The sequence below is a fragment of the Salvelinus alpinus genome, chromosome 20 (genome assembly GCF_045679555.1).
Source record: "Salvelinus alpinus chromosome 20, SLU_Salpinus.1, whole genome shotgun sequence".
Lineage (NCBI taxonomy): Eukaryota > Metazoa > Chordata > Actinopteri > Salmoniformes > Salmonidae > Salvelinus > Salvelinus alpinus.
In genome coordinates, this window is record NC_092105.1 from 39,856,409 (window position 1) to 39,870,747 (window position 14,339).

The window sequence follows — 14,339 nt, forward strand, 5'->3', positions numbered from 1 at the left end:
GATGCTCTCGATGGTGCAGCTGTAGAACTTTTTGAGGATCTGGGGATCCATGCCAAATCTTTTCAGTCTCCTGAGGGGACAAAATGTGTCTTGGTGTGTTTGGACCATGATAGTTCGTTGGTGATGTTGACACAGAGGAACTTGAAACTCTCAACCTGCTCCACTACAGCCTCGTCGATGTTAATGGGGGCCTGTTCGTCCCACCTTTTCCTGTAGTCCACAATCAGTTTCTTTGTCTTGAGGGAGAGGTTGTTGTCCTGGCACCACACTGCCACGTCTCTGACCTTCTGCCTATAGGCCGTTTCATCGTTGTCGGTAATCAGGCCTACCACTGTTGTGTTATCTGCAAACTTAATGATGGTGTTGGAGTCGTGTTTGGCCAAGCAGTCGTGGGTGAACAGGGAGTACAGGAGGGGACTAACCACGCACCCCTGAGGGGCCCCAGTGTTGAGGATCAGTGTGGCAGACGTGTTGTTGACTACCCTTACCACCTGGGGGCGGCCCACCAGGATCCAGCTGCAGAGGGAGATGTTTAGTCCCAGGGTCTTTAATTTAGTGATGAGCTTTGTGGGCACTATGGTGTTGAACGCTGAGATGTAGTCAATGAACAGCATTCTCATATAGGTGTTCCTTTTGTCACGGTGGGAAAGGACAATGTGGAGTGCGATTGAGATTGCGTCATCTGTGGATCTATTGGGGCGGTATGCGAATTGGAGTGTGTCTAGGTTATCCGGAATGATGCTGTTGTCAAAGCCGGTGCACAGTAGCTTTCCATTTAGAAGTTGTTACAACAGGAAGAGCATAACTTAAAGTTGATTTATTAATGTCACCTTCAGGCTGAACAAACCTACAATAAAGTCAATGCCATTTTTTTTACTCATTTTAAGAAATCATGTGGGGGAGTGTCCATGGCTTGCTGCAAGATGTTGACAGATCTAGCATTTCTATACATTTACCAAAACGGTTTGTTTATTGATAGACCCAAAGGTCACAGGCTGATCTGACAGATGGATTGGAATTCATTTGAATATGATTCTCCCCCAGAAAGTATGAAGTAACATTTTATACTCAAAATGGAAAGAAATATTATTTTTCCAAAGGGGCATCATTCCAGAATGTATCCCTTTTTCAAGTTCTGAGATGAGGCTGTTGTGTACATTGCAGGCCTGTGTTATTTGCCCTTGATATAGTAAACTGGGTTTCATTAGGCGTAAATGACGTTCAGGGAGTGACTTTCACTGAATACGTCCAACCTGCTACAATACAGGAGATAAGTGGGTACCTACACTTTGGACCTCCTGCTCCACAGCTGAACCCGAGTGACTCCTAGAAAACCAGAATAATGTTTCTGTGTCCGTATTCATGCCTTTTTCAAAGTTGTAATCCAGATCCATTTGGTATTCTACCCACAATTCTCCCTCCTTGCACATTTTACATTTTCCCTCTGAGGCGCCATTTACAGTGTCCCACAAGGTGTCTCCAGCAGGGCAGTTTCTCCCCATGGGGTCACCTCTCTCTTGGACTGGCCCTCATGACACAACTGTCAATACGTTAATATGAGTTTTGATCCTGTTCTTTTCATCCTGGCTGACCAAGAACACACTCTGCCTCAATGCTTAATTCTGGACAATGACAGATATTACAGGGGTTGTCTGCTTTAATTAATATGATTAATCTTATTCAGAATCGTTTAACCTTGTGCTTATCTCATTTTCCTTTTTAACCCACTGTAAGCTATTGTTGTTACTGAATACGCAATCAATTGCAGTGCTAAAATACAGTAGAACTGAAAGATGTGATGCCATTTAATTCAACTTACATTTGGTGTAAATATACTGTAATATTGAAAGATAAACTGAATATTGATGGAACTGTACAGAGCTATACAGACCATTGTATTGAACAGCTTGCTCGTTGTTGCATCAAAACTCCTACTGGGTAATTGCTATGAAAAGTTAGTCTACTCATGGCATTCTCATGTCTTCTAGGATATTGGATTAGATGTCTGCTCTTATTAGGATCTATATTTTACTTTCCCTTTTAACTTGGATTTCTTTGTTGAAATTGCTGATAACTTTCCTTGGACTGGAGTAAGACAGACAGACATAGCTGCAAGAATTTCTAAAGGCTGTTTCCGTAGGCCTGTGTTTACCTGACACTTGGATTGACAGCAGAGTGATTGGAAATATCCACCATTCACTGGCGTGAGCTCCTGAGTGCCAGAAAAGTGCTTTTGTAGTCTGCTTGTAATGGGCCAAGTTTGAATTGAAGGTTGAGAGAAATGGCCCCACTCTGGTCGCACTCTGTGAGGAACTGACACACCGCAAATAATGCTCTGGAGAAGAAGTGAGGGCCTTGCATCACAGACAGAGGAGAGGCAATACAACACAATTATATTCAATTTCAACGCAATCTTGCCAATATTGCATTATATGTACAAGATAGTTAATGAAGAAATTAGATACATGCTATAACTCACTTTACAGGAAAGCACTAGCAGTAAACTGGATAGCAGCTGTTTAGTCATTGTACCCTTGCCTAATGCCCTACCAGTATTTTTGAAGGACCTCTGTGCTACCTTCCATGATAGAAACAAGGTGGAAATTACATTTCCTTAGGAATGATGACAAGTATGGTAGAATGTATTATTCTTACTGCAAGAAAGGTCACCTTTGGTGCATGAGCTCACCCCAGTGAGAATTCCAAAACCAACATTCAATATGAACATAAAATACCACAGCCATACTTCATTATATAAATGAACAGTTTACTTATTAGAGAAAGAAAAATATTAAATGTACATAGAGTATAACAGTGTACAATGATGTTTGACTACTTTTGGTGTTCCTAGCTTTGAGCATAGGGTCTGCTCTGTGCCAGAGTGCTCTCTGGGAGTTCGTAAATTCCGAGCGTTGTCAGATTGTCCGTTCGTAAATTTAGAGCGTTTCGCTCTCGGAGCGTACACTGAACGCTCTGGCAGAGGTATAGGGTTGATCCGAGCGTTCTGACCTCACAACGTTAGTCAAGCACCCACTAACAGGCTAATATTGGCTAGCTACTTCCAGACATAAATGAGAGAACACATCACTCTGACCATTTTACTCGCTCTAGCAGAGCTGTTATCCAGAGCGTTGGTAACTGTGCTGCTGACGACAATTTATTTACACTGTTTTTCCGGCCGTTACTGACACCGGCCATATTCAACAGGTGTTGAGCGTTCGTAAATTAATCAACTATTCTGCGCTCTGGCACACTCAGACGAGAGTGATCTGAAATCGGAGTAGATAGCCAGAGTGAATTTACGAACGCACCCATAATCTCAACTACTGGCAGACTGTCAAAATCACGGTGATGAACAGTTGACAATCGATACTATGATTAGTGAAAATTGACATCTAAATTGGGCCAATCTATTTTATTCAGCTGCCAACACAAGGGAAGTATCTAGCTACAAATGCAGCCATCACATCTTATTTTGAAAAACCAAGGGTCGACCTGCACTGAAATCTCCATGCAATGACAGATTAATTGGCTAATAGTTACACTAGCTGGCTTTAAATTTAGGCTAGGCATAAATCATCTAAATTGAGAGGTCAGTGAAATCAATTAAGAGTATGTTTAAAATCCACTGTGGCTGCAGAACGCTTGTATACATTAACGGTTATCAATGAACAGCATAGCTCCTGGGTCCATATAATTTTTTGTCACCATATTCTTGTTGAGAGAAAAATAAACAGGAAAGGAATTCGTCAGAAGATGACTGACATGTACACTGGCGAATGATAATGTAGGGAATAAAATACGGTAGCCAATTGAGTTTAAGAAGAACGGAGGGATTTCCTGTGCGTTACCCAATCTTGGAGACCCCACCCTTTGTGTTTCCCGCACGGTCAATCAAAATAGAAACAATTGACTAGAATCACGGATTGCAGCCAGCCTTCGAATACTGTAAGCATGTTTCGCTTGTGGTAATACAGATATTCTGCGAAATAAAATAATTCACGCAATGACTGGTATGTAATGTTCAACCTAACCATCGGTATGTTTGCACCCTTTAGCTAAGCTAATGTTAGCTAGCTGTCTAATATTTTTCCAACAGTTTAGCCAACAGTGAACGTTAGCCTGCATGCTAGCCACAACTACAACATACGTAGCTAGCTAGCTAAGGCTTCAGACAGTTTGATCAACTCCACACCGCAGCTGTAATGGAGGTCAGTCCAGCATGAAGTGTTACGTTATAGCTAGTGGAATAGCTAGAAACAAATTTGCTGCCGTTTCCCGTGTGGAGATTGAATTTAACGCTGGTTTGTTTTGCTCCGTTTCCTTCATTCTGTACCTTGTAACGTTAGCCCCAGAACAGCCAGTGAAACAAGAGGAAATGGCTGCCTTGGACGTGGACAGCAATCAAAGCGAGTTTCTGCAGCAAGACTGTGGCACAGGAGATCAGGTAGCTAACGTTGCTATTTAGAAATTGCCCTCGTATGCTTCCCGGTTAGGGTTTCAGTAAGTGCGTGGTGCTTTGTGAAGTTCACACGTTTTAACATTTGTAGTAAAAGTCGAACTTCCTGTGTGGCACCGGACTAACGGCCACCCACTTTTTTCCTTTTAAACCCGCCCATTGTGGGTAGGACACTCAGTCGTCATCGCTCGCTCTGCTGGCAGCTACCTGCAGCAAGATCGAGTCGGCATCATCAGATGGGGGTAACGGTGCTGCCGCTGTAGTGGTAAGTCACCACCACTGGCTCTGCTAGAATGTGGACGACCCCAAAATGTAGTTATCTTTTATCAATAGAACGCGAGTTGTGTCGGCAGAGATATGCCCAAAGGCCATCATGTAGTGAGCTCATATTTGGTTCACACAATATGAATATGAAGTTAGGGTTCTCATGCACCTTCTAGGCAAACAATACTCTGGTCATTAAACACCTCTAAACCAATCTTCAAATATGTTGCTAAATCGTGTGAACAAGCAGCACCAAGCTCTTATTTCTATATTCTTCATGAATGGTAATAACTTTTTTAATGCACGTACTTATTCATAACTAATCATGCTATGGCTTTTCCAACTGGCTGAATACAATAAATAATTGGCTTACTGTTTTTTTTATGTAAGTAATTATTTCACTGCTATCTCTAACATTACATACTTCATCTCAATGTTGCAATCTGCATCTTAATGAGGCACCTTCTATGCAAATGAATAGTTTTTATTCACCAAAACAAGATGTTTTATCCTGCAGACGACAGACCTAACATCCATCCAGTTAACAGGGAACCCAGATAGATGGGAGGTTTTGACCCCCACAACAACACGGAAGGAGGAACCTGGCGCGGTCCATATCCAGAGTCGGGGGATCGTGACATCAAACGGACAGTATGTTCTTCCTCTCCAGAACCTTCAGAGCCAACCTATCTTTGTGACATCAGGAAGCGACACATCCGCCAACACAGTGCCTAACATTCAGTACATTCAGGCAGCTGATGGACAGCAACTGAGCTTCTCCACCTCCAGTGAGGAGGGGGCCACTCTGAGCCAAGATGCCACAGGGCAGATCCAGATCTTGCCTGACGGAACTCAGACTATAAGTGTGACTGGGGCTGGAGACATCCTTACTAATAACCAGAACCTCATATCACAGACTGGTCATGTCCAGCAGATCCAGGGTGTTTCTATCGGCAGCTCCACCTTTAACAACCAGGGACAGGTTGTCACTAATGTGCCTATGGGGTTGCCAGGGAACATCACCTTTGTCCCCATTAGCAGTGTGGACTTGGACTCCCTGGGCCTCTCTGGTGCTCAGACTATAGCAACAGGGGTCACTTCTGATGGCCAGCTCATCATGACCAGTCAGCGTGTGGACAGCTCTGAGAGTTTGGAGAAGACAGGTGATCAGCTCTCGCAAACACTGTCTGTAAATGACTCGAATGCTAATGCAGACATGTATGTGCCAACGTCCTCCGCCCAGCTGCCTGAGGCCATGGATGAGACGGGTGTTCTAACCCAAGCCCCAGAGCAGACAGACCCCTCTGGTCTCCAGGAGGGCTACATTCAGCAGAACCAGGTCCAGAACATCCAGGTGTCCTCAGGCCAGTCCATCATCCAGCTGCAACAGGTGCCAGTCCAGACCAGTGATGGCCAGGTGGTGCAGGCAGCAGGGGGACAGACCATGCAGAACGTTCAGCTCATCAACCCAGGGACCTTCATCATCCAGGCCCAGACCGTCACGGCCTCAGGGCAGATCCAGTGGCAGACCTTTCAGGTGCAGGGGGTCCAGAACCTCCAGAACCTCCAGCTGTCCACCAACCCAGCCCAGCAGATCACACTTGCCCCATTGCAAACCCTGTCTCTGGGCCAGGGAGAAGCGCAACAGATCCCCAACCTGCAGACTGTGACTGTCAACTCTTTGGTCCAGGCAGGGATTCAGTACCAGCAGGCAGAGGACACCAACAGCCCTGGAGGTATGGTCTCCCCCTGCATCATGTACACATCCAGCAGACATGCACACCATAATAGTTCGTAACACTGGTGGTTGTACAGCACATTTGAAAGTTTTCACACCCCTTGACTTTTTCCACATTTTGTTGTGCTACAGCCTGAATTTAAAATCGATTAAATGTAACTTTTTTTGTCACTGGCCTACACACAATACTACACACAATAATCTCAAATTGGAATGATGTTTTTTGAAATGTTAAAAAAGTTAATTAAAATGTTTTTAAAAAATGTCTTGAGTCAGTAAGTATTCAACCCCTTTGTTATGGCAAGCCTAAGTAAGTTCAGGAGTAAAAATATGCTTAACAAGTCACATAATATGTTGCATGGACTCACTGTGTGTGCAACAGTGGGGGCTGGTGGGAGGTGCTATAGGAGGATGGGCTCATTATTATGGCTGAAATTGAATGGTATCAAACATATGGAAACCACATATTTGACACCGTTCCATTTATTCCATTCTAGCCGTTACAATGAGCCTGTCCTCCTATAGCTCCTTCCACCAGCCTCCACTTGTGTGCAATAATAGTGTTTAACATGATTTTTACTACCTCATCTCTGTACCTCACACATAAAATTATCTGTAAGGTCCCTCAGTCGAGCAGGGAATTTCAAACACAGATTCAACCAAAAAGACCAGGGAGGTTTTCCAATGCCTCGCAAAGAAGGGCACCTATTGGTAGATGGGTAAAACAATAAATGATATCCCTTTGAGCATTGTGAAGTTATTAATTATACTTTGGATGGTGTATCAATACACACAGTCACTACAAAGATACAGGTTTCTTTTCTAACTCAGTTGCTGGAGAGGAAGGAAACAGCTTAGGGATTTCACCATGAGGCAATGGTGACTTTAAAACAGTTACAGAGTTTATTGGCTGGTTAGGAGAACTGAGGATGGATCAACAACATTGTAGTTACTCCACAATACTAACCTAATTGCCAAAGTGACAAGAATGAAGCCTGTACAGAATACAATTATTCTAAAACTTGCATCCTGTTTGCCACAAGGCACTAAAGTAATACTGCAAAACAATTGCAGCGCTATTCACTTTTTGTCCTGACTAAAGTGTTGTTTTTGTGCAAATTCATTGCAACACATTACTGAGTACCACTCTCCATATTTTCAAGCATAGTGGGGGGGGGGGGGCTGCATCAGGTTATGGTATACTTGTAATCGTTAAGAAATGGGGAGTTTTTCAGGATAAAAAAAGAAACGGAATGGTGCTAAGCACAGGCAAAATCCTAGAGGAAAACCTGGTTCCGTCTGCTTTCCACCAGACACTGGGAAATTTAATTCACCTTTCAGCAGGACAATAACCTTAAACACAAGGCCAAATCTACACTGGAGATGCTTACAAAGAAGACAGTGAATGTTTCCGAGTTACAGTTTTGACTTAAATCGTCTTGAAAGTCTATGGCAAGACCTGAAACTGGTTGTCTAGCAATGATCAACAACCAATTTGACTGAGCTTGGAAGTATTTTTAAAAGAATAATGGGCAGATGTTTTCTCAATCCAGGTGTGGAAAGCTCTTAGAGACTTACCCAGAAAGACTCACAACTCGCGGCCAAAGGTGATTCTAACATGTGTTGCCTCAGGGTTGGATACTTATCTAATCAAGATATATTAGTGTTTTATTTTTCATACAAAACAATGACAATTAAATCAATTTGAATCCCACTTTGTAACGCAACAAAATGTGTAAAAAGTGAAGGGGTGTGAATACTTTCTGAAGGCACTATATGTAGGAATCCACGGGGGTCTGAAAAAAATTATCATCCCCAGGAAGTAGACTACAGGAAGTAGACTATTTAATTATTGAGTCACCTGATATAAGCCTCCTGAGGCATCAGGCATGATTTGCGCTTCTCTGGTGAGGATTATTAGCTGTATATTCTTGTCAGATTTGCAAATATTTTCTTATACATTAACAACTTTGTTGTTTACTTTAAGAACACACATTTAACAACAGAACATGTGTGTGTGTAACAATAACATTTTCATCCGAATAGCTGAAAAATATGTCTGTGCCCTTGAGCAAAGCACTTAACCCTAATTGTTCCTGTAAGTTGCTCTGGATAAAATCGTCTGCTAAATGACAAATGTTACAATTTAAACAATTCTCTGACCATATAATCAACACTCTTTATAGATCTGTGAGATATAAACAATCGTATGATTAATTCTTTGAAGATTTGAAGGGTGTGTAAATCATCAAATGGTTTTGTGTCAAGCTGTCCATCCACACATTGTCAAGTTTGAACAGGGGTTTTGAATTTGTTCATAGCCAAACTGTCATGAAATCTTTTTAAAAGCATTTAGCGAAGAAGCACTTTTCACTGTGTGGCTTTTGCAGTCCATTTAGCATGCAATTGTTAAAGGTTGTGTTGATATTGATGTGTGGATTGATTGGTCTCCCTCCAGACGTCCAGATAAAGGAGGAGCCGGACTCAGAGGACTGGCAGCTGGGCAGTGACTCCACTCTGAACACCAGTGACCTTTCCCACCTGCGGGTCAGGCTAGAGGACGAGGAGGACCAGCTCGGCGAGGGGGGCAAGCGGCTACGCAGAGTGGCCTGCACCTGCCCCAATTGCAAAGAGGCTGGCGGGAGGTGAGTGAGCTCACCTGCTTATAGCGACTACGCTTACAGTGCTCAACAGCTTATAGTGGTCAGAAAAATACTTATGGTGTTTAGAATACTAGTTCTCAAGGTTTTGGGGTCTGAATGGGAAAGACAAATGTTTTCATACATATTATATTATATATTCTGTCTGGTTACTAACAGTCTTACTGTACCACCCCCCCACCCCCCCTCACCAGCATTGGCGCGCAAAGGCCCAAAAAACAGGAAGTACACATCTATAAGGCTGTATATGCAGTATATGAGTGTGTTTGTTTGTGTTCTCTCAGAGGATCCAACATGGGGAAGAAGAAGCAACACATCTGTCACATTCCGGGCTGTGGGAAGGTGTACGGGAAGACGTCCCACCTGCGAGCGCACCTGCGCTGGCACTCAGGGGAGCGGCCCTTCGTCTGCAGCTGGATGTACTGTGGGAAGAGGTTCACACGCAGCGACGAACTGCAGAGACACAGAAGGACACATACAGGTGCACCCTCCTTCACCTCAACATTTGCATTACATTTTACATTTTGAAAACCTACCTTGTAGGTTGCGCTTTTCACCAATGTAAAGTGTCCTCTTGTGTCTTTGGAAAGATATCATTCAGTATAATAGCATTAGTTCTGTAAAACAGATGACATAATGATTTCATAGTAGTGATGCAGAAGTGACATGGTTTGGTCTGTCCTACTGTTAAAACTTGTCTGGTTTCTCTCTCTCTCTGACAGGGGAGAAGAAGTTTGTCTGCCCGGAATGTTCCAAGCGCTTCATGCGGAGCGACCACCTGGCCAAGCACATTAAAACTCACCAGAACAAGAAAGGAGTCATGAACTCTGTGAGCAACGCGGTGGTGGGCTCCATGGAGTCCGCGGGCTCGTCAGACAGCATCATCACGGCGGGCGGCACCACCCTCATCCTCACCAACATCCAGCAGGGATCCAGTAACTCCCAGGACATCCTGGCCAATGCTGAAATCCCACTACAACTGGTCACTGTAGCAGCCGGAGAAGTCCTAGAGATGGCCGAGTCACAGTGACACTCACTTGCTCATCACTCATTTTCCCTGCTTGTTTTTTTATATACATGAATGAAATATATATATATATATATATATATATATATATTATTTATTACCAGTCAAAAGTTTGGACACACCTACTCATTCCAGGTTTTTAAATTTAAAAAAATATTTTCTACATTGTGGAATAATAGTGAAGACATCAAAACTATGAAATAACACATGGAATCATGTAGTAATATATATTTTATATTTGAGATTCATCGGAGTAGCCACCCTTTGCCTTGATGACAGCTTTCCATTCTCTCAACCAGCTTCATGGGGTAGTCACCTGGAATGCATTTCAATTAACAGGTGTGCGCTGTTAAAAGTTTATTTGTTGAATTTCTTTCTTTAATACATTTGAGCCAATCAGTTCTGTTGTGACAAGGTAGGGTTGGTATACAGAATATAGCCCTATTTGGTAAAATACCAAGTCTATATTATGGCAAGAACAGATCAAATAAGCAAAGAGAAATGAAATTTCATCATTATTTTAAGACATGGTCAGTCAATGCAGAACATTTCAAGAACTTTGAATGTTTCTTAAGTGCAGTTGCAAAAACCATGCTTCACAGAGTTCACTTAACAGACAAATCACAACATCAACTGTTCAGAGACTGCGTGAATCAGGCCTTCATGGTCAAATTGCTGCATAGAAACCACTGCTAAAGGACACCAATAAGAAGAGACCTGCTTGGGCCAAGAAACACGATCAATGGACATTAGACCGGTGGAAATCTGTCCTTTGGTCTGATGAGCCCAAATTGGAGAATTTTGTTTCCAACCGCCATGTCTTTGTGAGACGCAGAGTAGGTGAACAGATGATCTCCGCATGTGTGGTTCCCACCGTGAAGCATGGAGGAGGTGGTGTGATGGTGTGGGCGTGCTTTGCTGGTGACACTGTGTGATTTATTTAGAATTCAAGGCACACTTAACCAGCATGGCTACCACAGCATTCTGCAGCGATATGCCATCCTATCTGGTTTGAGCTTAGTGGGACTATCATTTGTTTTTCAACAGGACAATGACCCAACACACCTCCAGGCTGTGTAAGGGCTACTTGACCAAGAAGGAGAGTGATGGAGCGCTGCATCAGATGACCTGGCCTCCACAATCACCCGACCTCAACCCAATTGAGATGGTTTAGGATGAGTTGGAACGCAGAGTGAGGGAAAAGCAGCACACAAGTGCTCGAACTCCTTCAAGACCGTTGGAAAAGCATTCCTCATGAAGCTGGTTGAGAGAATGCCAAGAGTGCAATGCTGTCATCAAGGCAAAGGGTGGATACTTTGAAGAATCTATATTTTGATTTAACACTTTTTGCATACTACATGATTCCATATGTGTTATTTCATAGTTTTGATGTCTTCACTATATTATTAAATAGTAAAATAAAGAAAAACCCTTGAATGTGTAGGTGTGTCCAAACTTTTGACTAAATATATATATATATATATATATATATATATATATATATATATATATTAGAAGAGTAGTCAGTTGAAGTCTGTAAGCAGTCTTTTTACTGGGGTGGGGATGCAAAGAAAGCGTAAACGTGGTTTCAATACATACGCACTGAAATGCCTTATTTTCTATCATATTGTGGAGTTGAAAAGGGGGAACGGTGCATCGTTTTTAAGCTACTGTCAATTGTTTAAAGGTTTGAGTTAAATGTGTGTTTTTAAAAAAATGGTACAGAAATTAAGCGATTGGCTATTGCCAGCCTAAAGCCCTTGCTATGTTTTTTAATGACAGCCATGGTTAGGTCTGTGTCACAATCCTTTAAACAAAACATTAGTACTGTCTTCCTGATTATGTTTGTGTCATATTTGTGCTTGCCTAAATCCATCAGCAAGCTTTATCCACATCCTGCTCAGTTGCATCCTGAATAATATTGCAGGTGGCAAATAGAAAACAATCGCGTATTTGAAATGTATAATAATTCCTATTGAACTTCTACAATTGATCGGATGTTGTAATATTCATTTCTTGCAAATCAAGTATTTTTAGTGAACAGCTATATCATCGTAAACTGGTTTTATGGTATCTCAAACTCCAAGCTCTTTTAAATGGCTTTTTAAATGTGTATAGTGTAATATTCAGATGTGTTTATTTTGTAAAAACATGATTTCTAAATGATTCGCAATTTAAAAAGTCGAGTCATTTGTAGAGAGAAAAAAAGCCATGCTAAGGGGTTGAATTGCCAAATTTGACTTTAATCTCAGGGTGACTTGGTCATGCACGGTAGAGCAATCCTCCCCTGTAGCCCCTAGAGATGTTGTGGGGTGTTGTGTAGAGATGTGTTATTCGATGGACCAAAAGCATAGTTGAATTATGCTGTCACCGTGTTACCTATGCTCTATAAACTGTATGTCAGGGTCCTTAGAGGACAACCCCCCTCCCTCCCCCTTACCTTTATGAAATAGTTTGGTGAAGAGATGCGTTCTGTGTCCGCGCCTCGCTCAATCAGCCCTCTAAGACAGAAGTGAAATGGTATCGCAGTAGGCAGTACTCTCTTAATAGCACTCTTCTCTTCATCTGTAGTTTGATAATTCTCTTTTTGTATAAACGTTTTTGTATACTGCCCATGTTGGTTATCATCTTTTATCTCTGTCAGTAAATGTTTCTGTCTCTGTCTTATTTCTTTTAATCGGAGTGTTATTTTGACTCCTTTTTCTGTAGTAATATATCTATGTTTTTATTCAGATGATGAAATGTAAGATTGAAGAAAGTGAATTGTGTGCGTTGTATCTGCTGTTGTAGTGACTGGTTCTGGGAAGTTGTCTTCAACTCAGAAGGCCCCCGGTGGCTTTAAGTCCACCATGATGTTGTTGAAACGTATTATACCATGTGTGGTTATTAACAAAACACTATATTATACCTCACAGATTCACATTTAGAAGTGAACATGTCATTTTTACAATCTCAAAAAGTTTTCATCCAGATGTTTGTCATGAATCATTCTAAACATTTTTGTAACGTGGTATTCATTTCAATGATTTTATTCTGTTTTGCGGGAAACAATTGTACAATGTCCACTTTTTGAGGGCATCTTGTTATTTCATACAAAAATGACTAAACATTACCTGGTAGTACGTTGTCTTGTTATTATTGTACTATTATATTACTATGATGTTATGTTATACTATGAAGCGGTTAGTTCTGGACACGCAATCTGATTGGTCAAAAATGCGTTGCATACGTGGTGTTACGACTGCATTCAAGTGGCATAATTCTTAAACGAGAAATTCAATATTTGTGAAATATGATAATGTTAAATATGATAATGTTGTTGGGGTAGTGTCAGAAGGGCCGGCAGTTCACATAGATTTTCTGCACGCTTTCATTGGTCTTCTAAAGTGTTGGCACCTCTCTGTTGGCAGTCCAGTCCAGTAGATGTCACTGCAGCCAAAGGAGCAGGAGACAAACTGACCCTCTGACCTTCCTAGAGCCCCCTGCCGTTTCACTCATCAAGCCACTGAACCCTGCAGGAGGTAAAAAAGAGTTAATGTAATGTCCATGAATATGCCTTTCTTAGTATATGAATTCCAGTTTCCTGACTTTGATGTCTTTAACTCTATAGTGATTCCTCACGAAACAGGGAAAAGGGATTTTCACAAAATGTAATCCATAGAATTGTCCTTTGGAGGAAAGATTGTTGACATACATTTAACATTTGTATTTTAAAATTTCTATGAGAAATTATTTATCCAAGTGGGCAGATTTATTACATTTTGGGCTTACCCAGGCCTTTAAGACACCATAATGTTTCATCTGTAGGTGCTATAAAGCAACAATTGGTGTCATATGAAGCTTTACCTCTTGCTCTGTAATATGAGTAGTATTTTGATTTCAATAACTTGTTTAACATTTAGTTATGAATATTGAAAAATATAAACATGAATATTGAACATATGCCATCTTTGATTTGGCTCATTTTTCAATATATTGTTGAACATAATCTACTCTACGGGCATATCAAAGTTCCAGAGTGGGATCTCTGCTACTTTTAGAATTATGATCCAATTTGCAAGCATTACCAACAGTGAATGTGAAAATGGACTCAAAATATTCGCCCTCTGCTGGTCTTTAGCAGGATGTGCAAGGAAACAAGTAAAAGAAGGGCTGTGATTGGTTACGTTGCCTACTATGCCAATTTCTCTG

General features: G+C 41.7%; 1 protein-coding gene across 13 annotated transcripts; it reads left to right on the top strand.

The window, feature by feature from the left end:
* Positions 1–3,461: 3,461 nt before the first annotated feature.
* Positions 3,462–13,267, top strand: LOC139546860 (transcription factor Sp3-like). 13 transcript variants are annotated; one of them, XM_071355746.1, is made up of 8 exons: positions 3,466–4,013; positions 4,100–4,211; positions 4,350–4,447; positions 4,629–4,724; positions 5,241–6,459; positions 8,920–9,106; positions 9,406–9,602; positions 9,844–13,267. In XM_071355746.1, exons 3-8 carry the CDS (start codon positions 4,379–4,381, stop codon positions 10,149–10,151), a joined length of 2,076 nt encoding a protein of 691 aa, XP_071211847.1. In that variant the 5' UTR covers positions 3,466–4,013; positions 4,100–4,211; positions 4,350–4,378; the 3' UTR covers positions 10,152–13,267. The 13 variants fall into 13 exon arrangements, with proteins under 13 accessions (XP_071211844.1, XP_071211846.1, XP_071211843.1 ...); XM_071355747.1 differs by having other exon boundaries at positions 3,843–3,948; XM_071355743.1 differs by lacking the exon at positions 4,100–4,211 and having other exon boundaries at positions 3,462–4,013; positions 4,638–4,724.
* Positions 13,268–14,339: the final 1,072 nt, after the last annotated feature.